Below are 18,730 nucleotides of genomic sequence, written 5' to 3'. Positions count from 1 at the left end.
TTAAAAACTCCCAGAGAACTGGTAGGAGTGTAAAATGAGAACAGGTTGGTCTTGCATGAATACAGTGAATCACTGCCGGGCCACACATCACCCCGCCTGCCCTGGCACAGTCAGTCCTTCCACTTGGGGCCTTCTCACTCTGCATTTGGTCACAGGTGCAAGTGGAAACAGGACAGAGGGGGAAAAAAGCTAAACATTTGGTGCTTGCTTTTTTCTTTCTATCAGAAGGAAACAAAGAAGTAGGGGAGGGCAGAGGGCTTATGAGCAGGAAACAGAATAGAGGGGAAAACTAAAGAATGTTCAAGGTTGGGGGGAGAAAGGAGCCACTGGGAGGGTGGCTGAAAACCAGGGAGATGCTGGTGAGGTGGGCTTCTAGATAGGGATGCTTAGGTGGCCCCATATAGACTCTGAGAGTAATGGGAGGGATGGGGGGGATGAGGGAACATTTCAACAAATATTTACTGAGCGCTCAATTTAACATATTATTCTGGGATGCCTTCTAGGAACTTATAACCTAGTAGGATGGCAGCAATCGTAAATAGCAGCAGCACTGTTCTGACTGTGGCTAAATGACCTCTATATACCGTGCTTTACGTCAAGCAAACTATCCTTGCTCAAGAAGCATGTCTACATTGGGGACAATATGCTGGGTACTGGGAAAAGAATAAAGGTATATTATCTTAAATATTATATTTAAATGCAAAAACAAAATTTAATATTAACAGAGCAGAAACATTATGTCTGCATGCAGAGATGTCTACAAACCCAGATGAGGTCAGAGGATCAATGTGAGGGCTATTCACACTAATTACTCAGTATTTCTACCACGTGGTTACAAAAGCAGCTGGTAACACTAGGCATGTATAGCTTAGTGACGGGGAGCCAGCCTATCTGGGTTTGAATCCTGGTTCTCCCACTTGCTAGCTGTTTGATTTTGAGCAAGTTACACAGTTTCTCTGTGCTTCAGTTTCCCCATCTGTTCAATGAGGATGATAGGAAGATCATAGGGTTACTATGAGAACTGAGTTAATTCAGGTTAGGGTATTAAGTGAGTGTCCGTGAATGTTGGTTGACGTCATTTCTCCCTAGTCACCACCTTGGGTGAAAAGTGTCCAGCCACCTATCCAGGTTTCTGCACCTCCATATATATCGGGGCCCCTGCTACACTGGCTCCTTGCCAGTTGTTTACCACCCATAATTTTTATATTTGGTGTTGTATTTACCTCACATTTAGAAAAGGAATATTGGTTTGCCTCAGGATTTCAAGAAAAATTGGTAAGACTGCAAATTATCTAGAGATGAGTACACACATATGTACATAAGCTTAAACTTATCACTGTTTTAAAATCTCTTAGAACCTAAAACATAACAAGATGAGAATGTCAATAATCGCATATAAATCTAATTGCTCTTGGTTTTGGGATAACTTTCAAAATCTAAAAATGAACAGTTGACATTTTAAGATTCTAGTTAGAGAATTTCAGTTTAAAGCAGGCACCCATGTGCACACACAAAGACACACTCCCCCCCCCCAAAACAACCACAACATCACCCTTGGGCAGTTGCCATGACAACACAATGCCGAACCTATCAGGCTTTCTGTTATCCTGTTGAAGACGCTGTGCAAAAATACACTCATGTTAGAGTCTTTACTAATTAAATGCAAAAGTTAAAAAAATTCTAGATCCATAAGGTTTTCATATGGGCTACGACTCAGAAAAGTAAATACTAAATATTTTAAGAAGAGAATTTAAAAGTAATTCCTGCAAGGCCAATTGTGGATGAAAGTAGATGCAATATTGAAGAAAACACAAAATACTTTTAATTGTATGCTATATTCATTTCATCTTTTTCTCCCAAGTTGTGCCATAATATTTTAATGGAATAATCAATTTGTATAATACAATTCAGTTAACAGAGTCTATTTTTTTACTAACATATTTAAATATTTTCCTTTTCCGGCCAATCTATTTCAGTTCACTTGGAAGCCCAAACTTCCATTTGTTAATTAGACTTAAGAAAGAAAAAAATGGTCTCTAAATTAATAGGAGTTTATATATTTAAAAAAAAGAAAAAAAACAGTGATGGGGAGAGAAGAGAGGGATAAGCAGCCCTTTTGGAGGCTGTGATTAAACACTGTCCCATTCCCTTCCCTTCTCAGATTAGCCTCTCTGCCTCCTTTGGAAGTTTCTGTCTCAGCTGCTAGACTCAGATCCTCTCAAGACTCAGTTGAAGAAGCTTTCTCACTCTTCTCTTTTCCTAGGTGGTCTCATCCCTAGCCAGTGGCTTTAATTATCACCCATAGGCATGTACATCCCCAGAATGAAATGACCATCCCCATCTGTATCCCCAGAAGTTCCTGACCAGTTGACCCAACTGCCTCCTAAACATGGCCACCTGGATGCTACTGAAAATGCAAACCGTACCCTCCTGCAGCACTCCTGGCCTCAGGAAACAAAAGCTTGGAATGGTCCTAACACAGGTGTACTCAATACCCAGCTGCTAAATGAATAAATGCATCAATCAATCAATCAATCAAACCTGTTACACAAACCAAAAAATCTAAGGGTCATTCTCATTGATAAGGACTTCTTTCTCTCCCTCCATGATGAGTCAGTATCCAAGTCCCACTTCACCTCCTAAATATTCCCCAAATTTATTCCATTTCCTAACTCCTCCTAGCCATTAGCCACTACTGTCCAAGGCTCCAGTCTTTGCCTGCATTATTGTAACAGTCTCTTTAACTATCAGTCAGGAACATGCACATGTAGTACACAGAGAGGTCAGGAAATCAATATTGATCAAAAATGTATTAAACAAACTGACAAAGTTGCTCTAAGAAAAGGGAATTTTCTAAATGTCAACTATATGCCAGGCACTGATCTAGACACCTCACGTATACTACCTCATTTAACATCTACAGTGACCGGTTTTCTAGAAGAAACTCAACTGAGCATATGGCATCAGGAACCTCTCCTGGTCACAACCTTTGCTTTGTTTGGTTCCAACAAGCAGAGGATAATGATGAAGATGATAATGATGATGATGGTGACGATCACAACTTACTGAGAACTTTTTCCAGACACTGTTCTTAGCACTTTGAACGCCTTATTGCATTTAAGCCTACCACCCTCCTATGAAGTAGGTGCTATTACCATCCCATTTTGCAGATGAGAAAACAGCCATACAAACTTAAGTTACTTAATCAAGGTAAAAAAAAAAAAAAAGAAGTACTGAGGCTGTGATCTAGGACATGAAACTGATTCTGTTTAAAAATTTACTAAACACCTGTTTAACCTACAGCAAATCATTAGAACCAGTGGGAATATACAGCTAGACGAGACAAACCCACCACTGCCTTCAAGGGTCTTGTACTGAACCTGAGGAGCCTGTCTCCAGGGTCAGAGCTACTTCGCTAATCCCACCTCTACCCAGTGGAGAGCTGAGTTTATGGAGGGAAGCCTCCACCAACTCCAATCCCACCTCCAAAGGGTACATTTCAGGTCAAATCTGTTGATCTCTTTCCCATCCCCACAGCTACCCAGTTATTCTTGGATAAGACACCAGGAGGAGAAACTTAGTGCTTATACTAAGATGGTGATAAGACTGAACAATTTTCTTAAAAAGTCTACAAAAAAAAAGTACTATGAATGGCATGAACACAAAGATTTTTTTAAAGGTCTAATCTAGTACTTACAGTTTTATAACTCCGTCTGGGCACCTAGAACAGAGCTGCTGGCTGCTCTTGTCTTGTTTATGTTGACGCTGACCCAGCTGAACGAATCTACAAATGACAATGGATAAAAACTAAGCTAGAGAAGGAACTACTTGCAATAAATTCAGTAGATTACACAAAATGGTATGAGCTTTCAAATGACAGCAGTCTTCTTATTTCAGAAAAGCACACGAGAGTGCCCTATGCAACCCAAGACTGTCCTTACAAATGGAGGCCTGATCTTATGATGGGTTTGTTACAAATGAAGGAGGAATTCTGTGTCTCAGTTTACTTCAGTGTGACACAGAACTTGAACCAGTGTTCTTGAAGCCAGGAGGATGAACTTTCAGAGTCTCACTTATCTAAGGGGAACTGCAGCAGGACACTAGGGGAACACGAGGGGAGGCATTTGCACTGAGACAAATGACGAACAAAGAACAAGATCAGGCCAGGGATCCATCTCCCAAAGCGGGGATACTGCTGAAAACCCGGCACGTGAACTCTGTCTCCTTAGCACCACAAGAATCCCCAAGTGTACTCCAGCCACTCTTGTACTTTTGACCGTGAAGGAAGGGGGACGGAGACCACCTGCTGAGCCCCATGGCCACACCACCCCTCCTTAGAGAAGCCCGGAACAACACTCATCCAGGCCTGAAGCTAAGAGTCACACGCCCCCTGCCAGCTCCATAGGATAGGAGGATACCTTGCAATGGGCCAGTGGGCTGATGAGCCAAGGATCACCTGCTATTTCTCAAGTGCATACTTGTCCTAGTGTGGTCTGTGCTCCAGGCATCCATCTTCCCCTCAGGGACATGGCTTGTAATTTTGTTCTAATGTGCCCCTGGGAGGTTATGGGGCACGATTAAAGGGCTGATTTCCATTTCAGTTTTCTACTATTTAAAATATTTTCTTTTGATAATTATTGATACTTTTATAATTTATTTTTTATTAGCCTTTTTTAAAGGTCAAGAAAAGTGTGGCAAAAACTAACTACCAAGTCATTAGGGTGCTACTGGAAAACTTTCAAATAACTTACTTTTATCCAATTTTTATCTTCAGCAGGTATAAACATTTTTGATCCATTTTTGGGGAAGAATGTCACATAACACCTGTTATTTGTACAGAACTTTAAACGTCCCAAATCATGTGCACAAACACTGTCAGAATTTTTTTTCTTAAAGATGATTTGGCACAGGGCTGAGGCTTTGAGGAGGTAAGTAAACAACTTCCAACACTGAAGATACCAGAGAAGCTAAGGGCAAAGGAAGGTATGCAGAATAGGGCTAAGCGATTAGAACAAAACTACAAAACCAGAGATCTTTAGGAGTTTGAAGGTGGTTGAGGCCAAATGAAGGAAAAACAGGCAGGAGAACAGGAAGTCAGAAGACAGGCTATGGGTGCCAATTCCAGGACATCCTTTCTCTCCCCATGCTGTTCTGTGGTTGCCCGGGTGGGAGCTGTGAAAGGCAAGCCAGGCGAGGGCACTGTCTTTACACACGCAATCTTTGGTGAACACTAGCCAATTGGGTGCAGAACTGCAGTGGGAGAGGGCAAAACTTTTTAGGCCAATTTAGACCAGAACTACATGGACTCTCACCCTGCCCTTGAAGCTCTGCCCTCTGGATTAGACGAGGCACTAAGAGCCCCAGAGCTCGGCTGGGGCAAGAAGGGTACCAGTCAATTCCTGAACATCCTTGGCCACCACCTGGCACAGCCATGCCCCAATACTGACGGAGGGAGGCCTCCTCTGCCATAGCAATGCCCACAACAGATGGAGAGGGAGATGCCCCTGCCGCCAGGGGAAGCAGTCCGCCCACAGTGAAGAGCTACTTATAGAGAGGGGACCAGGCCTCTGTTTCTCCCCTTCCCCCCAGGTCTGCATCATAAGCATGGGCAGCTGATACTATCAAGACAATAAAAAGGATTGCATAGTCTAAAATCACAGGCACCCACGAAGCATAGGAAAGGCCTCCTGAATCAGTCACTGAATGGCTCTTTCTGTGCTCTTGGCCTATAAAGAGGGATAGTAATATCTTTTCAGCCTACTACACAGTTGTCTGAAGAAGAAATAAAACACTGCAAAGTGTTACACACATCAAAGGAGGAGGTGCTGTTCTTCAGGATATCAAACATAGAATCTTATTCCAGGACATGGATTCCTTCCTCCCCAGCAGTACTTCCTTCCCTCTGGGCCTGCCCTTGCCCCTTCTTAGACTGGTTCCCAGGGATACTATGGCTGAACAGGGTTGTATCTGACTCCCTGAGAAGGGAGGACTAAAAGGGGGCCCCTCAGAGGCAGTCTGAGCTAAAAAGGCTCGAAGCAAAAGTCATGCCTGAAGCAAAAGACACTTTCTTTTTGCTTAATTAATATGAGCCAAAATTTCAGTCCTTGACCTTCTTGTTCTCTACAATAAGTGAAGTCTTATTATTCAGTCACTAACCCCAGATAATTCCCTCCTCCAAACCACCTTGCTTATAAAGGCTCACTTCAAATGCTGAAGAGGTTAGCCACCCTTTGGGACAGCTGTGATGGATAAGTGACTGTGCACCTGTGCGTCCAGGCCTGAATTCTGGGTGACTAAACTGGCTTCTGTTATGACAGTAATACAGAGTCATTCCAGGGCTTTTGCAGTTAGGAGATGCTGTGCATTTTTATATTTTACGTATTATAGCAGACCTTACTAATTTGACGTAAAAAGCTGTCACTATCCAGTTTGATGGATTCAGCAAATGAAATACTCCCCTTAAAAAAGAATGGAAGACAAGTGCTCGTTTATATTATAGAGCTGATGTAAGCCAAACATATGAATGAGTGGGACGGTATCCACATGCGATAATTAGGTCTTCTCAATGCATGTATTACGCTGAGGAAGTGTTTATAGAGGTTATCTTAGGTTCTTGAGGACTTCTAGGTGAGGGATTCTTTTGAAAATCTGACAACTATAATTCTGTGTTTCTCCTCAGAAACACATACACACACACGCACACACACAATTATGTATATGATTTCAGGGAACACCTTTTGGTGGATGCTCTTTCAGCTTAGTCTGTCTAATAAATGTCTAGAACATTCTGACTTGATGCCCTTATATCACCACTTCTTTCTTTCTCCTCAAATACCACTCCCACCAGCACCCCAGATCTAAAGCAAATGCAATGTCCTCAGTCGTCAATATCCCAGGTATATTTTGTAAGAGGTACCTGATCTTGGGACTTTGTTAATGCAAGAATACAGAAATGTATGTGTACTTCAGCTTGTAGCTTATATACAGATGGTGAGAATACATGGACACATCATAAATTTTTATCATTGAGGGGTCTGAGAGTCTCAGGCAGTAGGCCCTTTAACTCCAAATAGAAACCAATGTTTCAGAATCTGACCTCCTAAACACCATTACTGTATTCCAAGTGGAATTCATTTCCTTCTGTATTGTTGACTATTTTCATTTTCAAAAGTTATACTAGATATAAATTATTGTAATAATACATTCGCATTTTTCCTTAATTTCTACATAGAAGTAGTTTACCTTGAATAAATGGAGAGATCTTCTTCTGAGAGACCATCTGAGAGGTTAATTCCATATACCTCTTTCATGGGCTGGACGACATTCTGGGGTTGAAAACAAAAAGGAACCGGGAAGAATTTTTAGACATCTAGCATATTATTTCCAAAGATGAAGAAAATGAGCCTGTGAAATTTTCCACAAAAGAAATTATATTATTTCTTCAATCTATTCATTAAACTTTTCAATTAATGGCTTTTTAAAAATGTGATTTTGTTTCCACTAAAAAAAACTTTGTTTTAGGGTAAAAAGCTATTAAATAATTACTAGTTCCTTTTGTATAATTCAGGAAGTAGAAAACTTTTTCTGCAAACGGCCAGATAGTAAATATTTTAGGTTCTTTGGGTCATACCATCTCTGCTGCAACTACTCAACTCTGCTGTTATAGTGCAAAAGCAGCCATACACAATATGTAAACAAATAGGCATGGCTGGGTTCCAATAAAACTTTATTTATAAACACAGGCAATGGGCTGGATTTTGACAATTGGCTGTAGTCTGTCAACTCCTGGAATTACGGATTCAGTTCTTATATTATTACATTTTATTTGCCATATCTACTTCTATGACTTTTGGCTATTTCCTGGAATTAAATTTCCCTAAAGCTAGATTTGGTTCTTCTGTAGTTTACTTCCCTTTTCTGTTCCCTTATATTGGTAATGTCAAATTGAACAGGGTGAATTTCCCACTGAGGCTATGCAAAGATTGTGAGGCCTAGGTCCAAACCCTACATTCCAACAATGTGCTAAGCAAGGAAATAAATGGACCTCAAGTGGATGTGCTGCACAAAAGTGGACAGGATTCTCTTAAAAATTCTGAAGTGATAAATTGATTGTTATACAGGAACAAAAACACCGATTTTATTTCAAAATGAAACCATTTCAATAACATCTATGTTAAATGTATTCATCTCTTAATGACCTAAATGGGAGACCTGAAAGCATAAAACTCCTAAAAGAAGACACAGACAGTAATCTCTTGGACATCAGTCTTAGCAATATATTTATAGATAGTTCCCCTCAGGCAAGAGAAACGAAAGCAAAAATAAACTATTGTGACTACACCAAAATAAAAAGCTTTTGCATAGCAAAGGAAATCACCAACAAAGTTAAAAGGCAACCTACTAAATAGAAGATATTTGCAAACGATATATCCAATAAAGGATTACTATCCAAAATATATAAAGGACATCTACAACTCAACACCTAAAAAACAAATGATCTGATTAAAAAGATGGGCAGAGGACCTGAATAGACATTCTTCCAAAGAAGACATCCAGATGGTCAACAGACACATGAAAAAATGCTCAACATCACTCATCATTAGGGAAATGCATATCAAAACCAAAATGAGATATCACTCCACACCAGTCTGAATGGCTAGTATCAAAAAGACAAGAAATCATAAGTGTTGGCGAAGATGTGGAGAAAAGGGAACCATCATGCCCTGTTGGTGGGAATGTAAGTTGGTGCAACCACTGTAGAAAACAGAATGGAGTTCCTCAAAAATCAAAAACAGAAATGCCATATGATACAGTAATTCTACTACTGAATATTTACCAAAAAAACCCACAAAACAATTCAAATTCAAAAGATATATGCACCCCTATGTTTACTGCAGCATTATTTACAGTAGCCAAGATATGAAAGCAAACTAAATCTCCATCAATAGATAAATGGATATGGAAGATGTGGTATATATATACATATACACACAATGGAATATTACTCAGCCATAAAAAAGAACGAGATTCTTGACATTTTCGACAACATGGATAGACCACAAGGGTATTATGCTAAGTGAAATAAGTCAAACAAAGAAAAACAAATACCATATGATCTCACTTCTATGTGGCATCTAAAAAACAAACAGACAGGGGCGCCTGGGTGGCTCAGTCGTTAAGCGGTCTGCCTTTGGCTCAGGGCGTGATCCCAGGGTCCCAGGATCGAGCTCCTTGCTCCACTGGGAGCCTGCTTCTTCCTCTCCCACTCCCCCTGCCTGTGTTCCCTCTCTCACTGGCTGTCTCTCTCTCTGTCAAATAAATAAATAAAATCTCTATTAAAAAAAAATAAATAAATACATAAATACATAAATAAAAATAAAAAACAAACAGACTCATAAATACAGAGAAAAAACTGGTGGTTGCCAGAGGGGAGTACAAGCATGGGAAAAATAGGTGAAGGAAATTAAGAGGTACAAACTTCCAGTAATAAAATAAATAAGTCATGGAGATGAAAAGTACAGCATAGGCAATATAGTCAACAATGTTGTAGTAACATTGTATGGTCATAGCTGACTACACTTATGCTGAGCATTGAGTAATGTATAGAATTGTGGGATCACTATGTTATATACCTGAAACAAATATAATATTGTATGTCAAATATACTTCAGCAAAAAAAAAAAAAAAAAAGAATTCATCTCTGCAATGTCTCAAACACCCACACATTAGAATGGTATGCATGAGATAATGTGACCTTTTCTGACTCTCAGCCTTTTAACAGAAAGTATAATTTTAGAGATCATTCTCTAAAGCCTCATGCCAGACCACACAAGCTCCTCTCCCGCACACCTCGGTCACTTTGGCACTGTCTCCCATGTCCGTCATCTTCACTGGAGTGGAGCGCTGAGACACAGAGCCCTCCTCTTCCCGGTCGGTCCCAGAATCATCCTCAGAGCTGCTGGACACAGCTTCCTCGCTGGGGGGCGGCGGGGCACTGGCTGCTGTTTTCCGTTGTAAGACAGCTTCTTCTCTATTGCTTTTGCTCCTTTAAAAAGATGAATATTGATATAAAGCATCTTTAAACCAAACCCTGACACTCACTATATATGACTCTGTCCAAAACTTTAGTCCTAGTGAAGCACAAGAAAATGGCTGTGAGAAACTAGTCTCTAGGTTCAAGTTGTGAATAAGGGAAAACCTTAATGTTTTACCATGCACATGTGCTGACCTTATATGAATTTAAGCCCTGTTATAAATTCAGAGAATAAATCAGTAAGTGCGTGTGAGCTAATGCAGAAATCTTCTCACCACTTGATTACTGTGCCTTCCTTTGGTAAATGAAATCAATATTTTCAAAACTTACGGTACAATAATGGAAGACTATGTGTTTGGGACATTAGTAAAATTATCTAGCTACAAGTTGTAAAACCTTCAAGAAAAGGTCAATAGCCAAATCCATGTAAATTTCCTTCCCTTCTATGATTTTTTCAATCACAGCATCAGCTGATGATTTGTATCATAGTAATGAGCAACTGATGAACATAAATTAAATTCTGAAATTTGTGTTATTAGTAAATAACTGTATTTGCTAGACATTCCTACTAAATAGTAGGGAATATATAGGGAAAAAACCCCCAAAACTCAGACTTATAAAAGTATTTACTTTTAGTTCCAAATATGAGAGTCTTAAGAATATTTTTTTTCTTTTAAACTCAGAAAATATTTTATAGTAAAATTTTTGGCTTTTGTGAAAAATGTTTAATATTTCACCCTTTAAAAACCACTCTCTATAAAAGACTTAAAATGCTATAGTATTCTGAAATGTTCTAGGAAAGGAAAATGGGGTACTATCCGACCATGGGCTAGCTATTACAGAAAATAAGCTAGTTTCTGACTTTCTGTAAAGTAAAAATTAAAGTCAATGGCATTTCTGTGCTATACAATAATGTAGCTGGTCATTTATGTATCTATTACAGGAACTTCTGGAATTCTGAACTCCTGAGGACATCTCTTAAATTCCTTAGTTTCCAGTCCAAGGCTTAACACGCAGCTATTTAAGGCCACAGACATGGTATATTTGGAAATAGTAATATATCCCATTGTATAAACCACATGTAGCTAGAGTCCAACAAGGAACCCATACACACTCACAAATACAACTAGGACTCAATCTCTACAGTTTAGCCAGGGTTTCTGGCCAGAGTCTTAAAAACATCTCATCACTGGGATTATTTAGGTCAGTGGCAGTAACAGATTCTAATGCTAGAACACATCACATCTCACTCCAGTGTCTAAGCATGAAGATGGAAACATGGTTTGAGTTCTTCCTCACATTACTGGATATAACAGTCTTCCCCAAAAGAATTCTACAGTAATACACAGAAAATCTATTAATTTCTCTACCTGAGCATATTTGTTTTAATGGTTCCTCAGGATGCCAACAAAAATAAATAAAATGACTATCAATTTTTACCTAAGTATTTTATGTTGTGGGAAACGGAAAATGCTGAGTTATTTATAGGACTTAACACATATCTGCTACCTGCCCCTATGCTATCTGTGATATTCTTAATTTAAAATAATAAAATATCATTGCATCAAAAACTGGGGATGTACTGTATGGTGACTAATACAACAAAATAAAAATTATTTTTAAAAAATAATAATAATAAAATACACCATGTTGCTGAAATTCCTATAAATTCTTTCAATGTTGAATTCTTCAGTGATCCCAGTGCCGTGAGTGAACTACCTGCATAGATGCAATAAATGGAATGTGCTCCAAACTGTGTGACTTGAACTTATTCTTTTTGGTGACAATTATATTGCAAGTGCCATATTAATTTACAGGAATCTTTAAAATTTCATTCTATATGCAAATCTTACCCCAAGACTGATTTTCCGGTTTCATCTGGTTTACGCACTGTAAATGGACTTGGATCAATGCCAACGGTCTTAGGCATAAAGTCACTGAAGAAAGAGGAAAGAAATTCCATATGAATAACTGTCCATCCAGAGGATACTGGCTTCTGTTCAATTCATATTCTTATACTATTTCTTCTTAGCCCTCAGAGCTACATCTATTCTGAGCCAAATGTTCAAGGGAGCTTAGGTGATCAAGGCCATAAACCCCCATGAACTAAGGGCACAGGTAACGTCAATGCTATCAGTCTTCACTGTGAATTTTCTTCATGATTATGAGACCCAGTGGTTTTGAATTTAAGATTTTCTCTACTGGAACAGAGTTATATCTAAATTACTGCCATGATGTATACACTTTGTTTATACATCAGAATTACTTTTCGGGTAAAACTAAACTCATAAAATCAATGGCAAAACACTACGTCGCTAAGTTTTACAATGTTTTTATTACACTATACTACCTAGGGAGGCTGAAATAATAATCAAAAACACAGGAGTGTTTGAATCAGCGTCTACCTCATTGGGCTGGGGTTAATTCATTAAAGCGCTATTGGAACACTTCGAATAGAAACTTTTAGTTTACCACATACTAAAATAAGCTGAAGCTACTTCTGCATTGTGCAAGGCCTACCTCTTGATTATTGCTGTAACCAGACCAAACCTCTCATAGATGCCAGAAAGACCAGAGTTGCATGGTTTATGCTGATGAGAGTTATGGCTCTGGGAAGGATACTGCTACAAGTGTGACCCATCATATTTTTGAAGGAAAAGAAAGTAAAACTGAATCTGACCCAAAACGCCCATTTGACAGAAAATGTTGTTTTAAAAATGTAAGTGGTTTAATTTTTCTTTCTTTTTGAACATATACAGTCGATTCTGGTTTTTGTGGACTCCTTATTTGAGAATTTGCTTGCTCACTAACATTTGTAACCCCAAAACCAACACTCAGAGTTTTCACGATCACCTGCAAACATGTGCAGAACAGTGAAAAAATAGAGTAATCCAACGCTCATGTTCTCAGCTGATGGAGAACAAGGTGAGGCTCTGCCTTCTTGTCTCAGCTCTCATGCTATAAGTAAGTGTCCTTTCCACGGTCTATTTACTGCTATGTTTTTCACCTTTTTGTGCTTTTTGTTGGTAACCTCATTGTCTCAAATGACCCCAAGCGTAGTGTTGAAGCTCTCCAGTGTTTCTAGGCACAAGAGAGCTTTGTGTTGGAAAGAAAACACATGTGTTGGCTCAGTTAGTTAAGCGTCTGCCTTCAGCTCAGGTCATGATCCCAGGGTCCTGGGATCAAGCCCCACATAGGGTTCCCTGCTCAGTGGGTAGCCTGCTTCTCCCTCTCTCTCTGCTACTCCCCTTGCTTGTGTTCACTCTCTCTCTCTCTCTGTCAAATGAATAAATAAAACCTTAAAAAAATATACGTGTGTTGGAGAGGGGCTCATCTGGTATGAGTTATAGTGTTGCTTGCTGTCAGTTCAATGTTAATAAATAGTGTCTGCTATAAGTTCAATGTCAATAAATCTACAATATATATTTAATAAGGCGTCTTTAAACAGAAACACACATAACATGGTTATGTATTGATTGGCTGATAAAAGTGTTGTGACCCGAGGCTTGCCAGGAACCTAACCCTGTATTTCCCCAAAGAGCAATGGTTCAGTACTCTCTAATCCAGTTGTTGCACGAATTTTATAGAACATAACCCCTGCAAATACAAAATCAACTGTATATACACACACGCATAACATCATTCATCCTTTGCTGAGTTGAAATATTCTGGAAATGACAATGACCTTACGGTTAAAACTTCTCAACTTTTAATAAGTTTAAATAAAAATCAACCAAGTAAAAATTCTAAACTTTCCATCTGAAACTGAAGCAAAATATAGTTTCTCAGAAACAAAACCACAGGACATGTTTCTACATGTACATTAAGTTTAGGCATATCTAGATCACATTGGAAGAAATTGTAAAATACAAAAATGTAAACTTTAATATAAAATGCAATAATCATGAAGTGATTTGCTTTGCCTAATTTTCTTATTCTAGTCCTGTCACTTTTCTAAAAGACCCCACCAAATTCTGAAAAAATGTAATATATTCGAAAGGAGAGACCAAGATGAAGAGTCTGGAAACAATGTCACATGAATTGTGAAAAGAAAGAATGAAGGATATTTATCCGAAAAAAATTAACACTGCTTCCTCAAATATCTGGAGGGCTGTCACACAGAAAAAGAACCAGACTTGTTCTATTCCTAATAAGAATGATAATAGAATGATAGCCACCATTTATTAGACACCCACCTGTGTTGGGAACTTCATCAAGGCACTTGGCATGTATGTGTATATAAGTGTATAATACACATGCCCCTGTCTACATAAAGAAGACACTGAGACTCAGATAAGTTAGATAATTTTCTCAAGGTCACACAAGTAGGCAGTGGCTGATCCATGATGCACATCTCTGCCTTTTCTAGTTCCAGAGACTATGGTTTTTCCCACTAATTTATGCTGGCTCTTGATGTCTATGTTCAAGTTTAAAAAGTGAGTTTATTCTAAATGACAAGCTAGGACCAATGCCAGGCAGGTTTCAACTTACCAAAGGAAAGAAATTAATTCCAGCTGTTTAACACTAGAAGGGGTTGCCTCCTGAAGCAGCAGGCTCCCCTCATCACAGGTGGTACTCAGAGGCTGTACGATCCCCGCTAGCAGGCTTGTGGAACAGACTTGCGGCAAAGCAAGACATATCTATGTGGACAGGAAAACTAAAGTTCCCAAATCCTTACAACAGTCTCAGGGCACTCACAACGTACCGTGCTGAGCTTGTCATAGCCAAGCAGAAGGTATCATCAAAACTACTCAGTTCGTATGGTCGAAAGAATTCGTTGTGGATGTCAATCTCTTCTTCATATTTGTGGAATTTCTTCACTATCAACTTCTTTAAGTTCGCAGCACAGATAACTAAGAAAGATATGCCTGTTACTCATAAAGTCTTTAGATGACATTAGGTCCTCTCTCTAGGACTCATACACTTGGGAAAGATGAGATATGTGCACAGAGTATACAGGGCAAAGCGAAGTGTGACAAGCTCCAAGGAGGCAGGAGGGCCCCCAGAAGTCCGGGTGGGAGTAGGGAGTTAACTTTAGAAATCACACTACTCAGCTCTTTAAATTCCTTTTTGCTCATAAATAAATACCCTCTACCTTTTAATTAAGAATGGTGCAGCTATTTCACTAAGTTTTCCTTTATGTTTCAAATCCTGTTTATGGCCAATGTTAAACTGTTAAAGTCCTTTCCTTTTTCCTAGAACAACAAATCTTCTTTGCAATATGAGTTATGATTTTTCCTAGAATCTCAAGGTTACAAATACTTTTTAAAAATTAATTAAAAATTTATTAAGAGCTAAAAATCATTTGTAATCTTCTTAGTTTATGGCTTTTACCACCCAAAGTTGGAATACCTAACCATGACTCGATGAGAGTCCTCAAGTGGAACATTCCAGATTGGCAGTTCGATCTTACTTGGTGCCCCCTCACAACTGGGAAAACTGGCTTGCTCAAGGTCAAGGGGATCAGTAACAGTGCTACACTCTATTCAAAACTGAGCACTTACTTCAATTTGGAAACATCATTCAAATGTACTGTACGTTTGAGGTCATTTATTTAATACAGAATTTTTCCTGCTTTTCTGACAAATTAATGAAATGAAATTTAAACTTTAGTGACTAAAATGTACTTTCATATACGCATCTGTATCTTTTTTCACTGCTTAGATACAGGAAAAGTTTTTATTTCTCCTTGTGAATGGGTCTTCACTTCCTTCCCTTGCCCCCAAATATCTAGAAATATAATCAGTACTAATTTAAAATGGTAAACTAATATATTAAAACCATTAGACATTTCAGGGACATACCTAATAACTGTAAAACACAATACAAGGTATTGGTCACTTGAATAAAAGACGTATAACATAATCACTGTCCTTAAAAAGCTGTCTAAGATGTTACAATCCCCTATTATAGCAGCAACATAAAACTGAGTAGTCATTCATTTCTTTCTAATGAAATATTATATGCAAAGAATTTAATGCTTCAAGCTCATTTAGGAATAATTCCAAAATATGTTGGTATAAAAACTAAAAGAGAAACAGTGTACCTACCTTCATCATACGGCAGCGGTAAATGTTTTATTACCTCTGGTGTCCACCAGTAAGTATAACTATAAAATTAAAAAATAAAAGGGTAAGATCGACCAAATGTAAACACTGGTTTTCTACAATTCACTGGGTAAAAGGGGTTTACAGTCTATACTAAGACTCTGCCTCGTACTTCAAAGTTAATTTTTTTCTTTTAAAAACATATTTGTAAAGGTTTTGGTATAGGAGGTCTTCAACATGTTCACTTTCTCTCAACCCCTTTCTTGTTTCAGCTATGTCACAGAGCTACAAAACTGCCACAAACACATCTGAGAGTCAAGATGCTCTGATGTTACTGACTTTAAGCTAAAAAATATTGGGGTATACTAAGCCAGACTCTAAAAGCTGCTGTTTACTTCTCCCCAGAGACTGTGCCTGCATTACTCTGTAAGCCAATGCACAGCAGGACCTTGCCCCAAGTTCTACCACCAACACTCTCTGGCATGTGGTTATCTGAGAACTAGATTACTTTTTCCGTTCTCCGTTCTGCTCTATGTATATGGGTCTATGTGTATAGTTAATTACAACAGTTAAGCAAAATCATTAAGCGAATAGATAGTCCTAAAGAACAAGTTCCCTTAGAAAATAGTAGAGGCCCTGTTAATCTTTAACTGTAAATATTCACTACTTGATTACAGAGGCGAGTCAGAGGAAGGTAGGGAATTTCAATCACCTGGATTTCTGCCAGAAGACTCTTCTGGTGTAAGCTGAGAATCTGAAACATTGGATTTAATTCTAAATCAAATTCTGATAAATTGGATTTTTAGGGGGCAAATGCTATATCAAAGTTCATGAGTGCTAGGAAGGGGAATGATGTGAAATGGTATATCAAAATGTATTAAAAACGCAGATTTTCAAAAGGTTCAGGAAAAAAAAAGAGCTTATGACCGAAAACGCTAAAAAGATCATTTTAAATAAATGAAAGGCTTTCTAAAAATAAAATGCTGGTATTTCAATCTTGAAAAATCCCAATTATGAAGAATAGGGGGTATTTAAATGAAATAGGCAACAGAGAGAACTCTCTTAGAGATGGCAAGCAGAATACTAACCAAGGATGATGGAAAAAAGGAACATGACGCCTAATGAACTGGGGGTGGGGGACTGAGATGATAACAGGAAAGGCTCTTCAAGTTTTGCTTGAGACCAAAGTTATGCTTTAGAACAGTCCTTCTTGAAATTCAGTGCACACACGAACACTCAGGAGACCCTCTAAAAGGACAGATTCTGATTCAGTAGATGGGGCCTGAGATTCTGCATTGATGAGAAGCTCCTGGGTGATGCCAGAGTGGCTGGTCCTCATGCTGCTTTTTGAATAGCAAGGCTTTAGAGCATGAAAAGAACAGAAAAGGGTTATGTCTGCTGCTTGTGAATAATTCATTCAGTCTTTCAACATTTATTGAGCACCTACTGTGTGTCTGACACATAAAATAGTGTTAGAAATGTCCTGTTGAAAATAATGACAGAGAAAGGAGAGCTACTTAATCACAGCACTCTTTCTACCTTCAACAGTCATGAGAAGTTTCATGCTGGAAAGATAAAAACAAGAGAAGAGAGAAGCCACGTACAGCCCAAGAGATGAAAGGAAACAGCAGAGCATCTCTAAAAGAATTCAAGTGTCCTGGTATCACTGGGATCAATCATCTTTCCAAGAAGAGTGAAGAATGGAACTTAAACTAAAAATGGGCAAATGCAGTCTTGGTGCTCAAAAGTGAGAGGGTAAGAGATTCCAAAAACTATACACTAATGAGTGTGATGTCAATTCCAGGAGATAACAGAATCAAGTTAAATGGAGATGTGTTGTGAGTAACCTAAAAAGATGACCAGTGACTTCCATAAATCCACATGCAAAATACACCAGTCTAATCTCATTTGCTTTTCTCACAGGAGAATCAGACTATCAGATCAGAAGAATGAAAAAGCATGGACTAATTGTTTAAGGTGTGTGTGTGTGCACGCGCACAGGTGTAAATTCTATTTTGCAATCACTAAATCTTGGCAGAGGAGGAAAATATAAAGAAGGTATTAGCTAGTATATAAGGAATTTCCTAAAGAATGTTGCTCACCATTAGCTTACCTAAGATGAAGAAGCAAACATGATAAAAAATGTGTTTAAGCTCAGAAAGTACCACGTGGAGAAGAAGAATTAAGAGAGAATCTTTTAGTGACTTGAAACAGGCCATAGATTTTTTTTTTCCTGAATATTACTAAACCGTATTTCCGTAAGCAAGATAAAGCAACTTAACAATATTTTTTAGAAAGTCCAGCTCTACTGGGTGGGTCTCAGAAACACAGAACACATGAAAAATCCCCACCCCAGGGAAGATGAGCTGAGATGGATGGAGGATGAGAGCATGTGAGAGGACTCAGCCCAAGATGGGGGGAGATCTTTGTTACCACAACCCCCGAGCAGATATACTCAGAGGAAGAGCACTGGCAGCAGGACAGAAACCTGCTTTGGGACCAGGGATCAGAGGACTGAAACTGCAAGTTGGTCCACTACTTCCTTTGCACACAATGCCTAATAAGTCAGCTGCTCTTCTCTTCTTTGGTCCCTAGTATGAAGAGTGCTCAATTCCACTAGCTCATTCACATAGGAAGGTTAGGGAGACTT

At 38.8% G+C, this 18,730-nt stretch overlaps 1 protein-coding gene across 1 annotated transcript in view; it reads right to left on the bottom strand.

Moving 5' to 3' along the window:
• The window catches only part of FIG4 (FIG4 phosphoinositide 5-phosphatase), a 137,807-nt gene that overhangs the window by 46,383 nt on the left and 72,694 nt on the right, over positions 1-18,730 (bottom strand). The window contains exons 18-23 of the mRNA XM_034670771.1: positions 16,084-16,142; positions 14,739-14,886; positions 11,887-11,970; positions 9,850-10,045; positions 7,243-7,325; positions 3,698-3,784 (exon numbers count right to left, since the gene is read on the bottom strand). Coding sequence (XP_034526662.1) covers positions 3,698-3,784; positions 7,243-7,325; positions 9,850-10,045; positions 11,887-11,970; positions 14,739-14,886; positions 16,084-16,142 — 657 coding nt within the window. The remainder of the gene's footprint in view (positions 1-3,697; positions 3,785-7,242; positions 7,326-9,849; positions 10,046-11,886; positions 11,971-14,738; positions 14,887-16,083; positions 16,143-18,730) is intronic.

Source organism: Ailuropoda melanoleuca, chromosome 10 (genome assembly GCF_002007445.2).
Source record: "Ailuropoda melanoleuca isolate Jingjing chromosome 10, ASM200744v2, whole genome shotgun sequence".
In the NCBI taxonomy this organism is placed as follows: Eukaryota; Metazoa; Chordata; class Mammalia; order Carnivora; family Ursidae; genus Ailuropoda; species Ailuropoda melanoleuca.
This window is presented reverse-complemented; position numbering and strand designations above follow the sequence as displayed.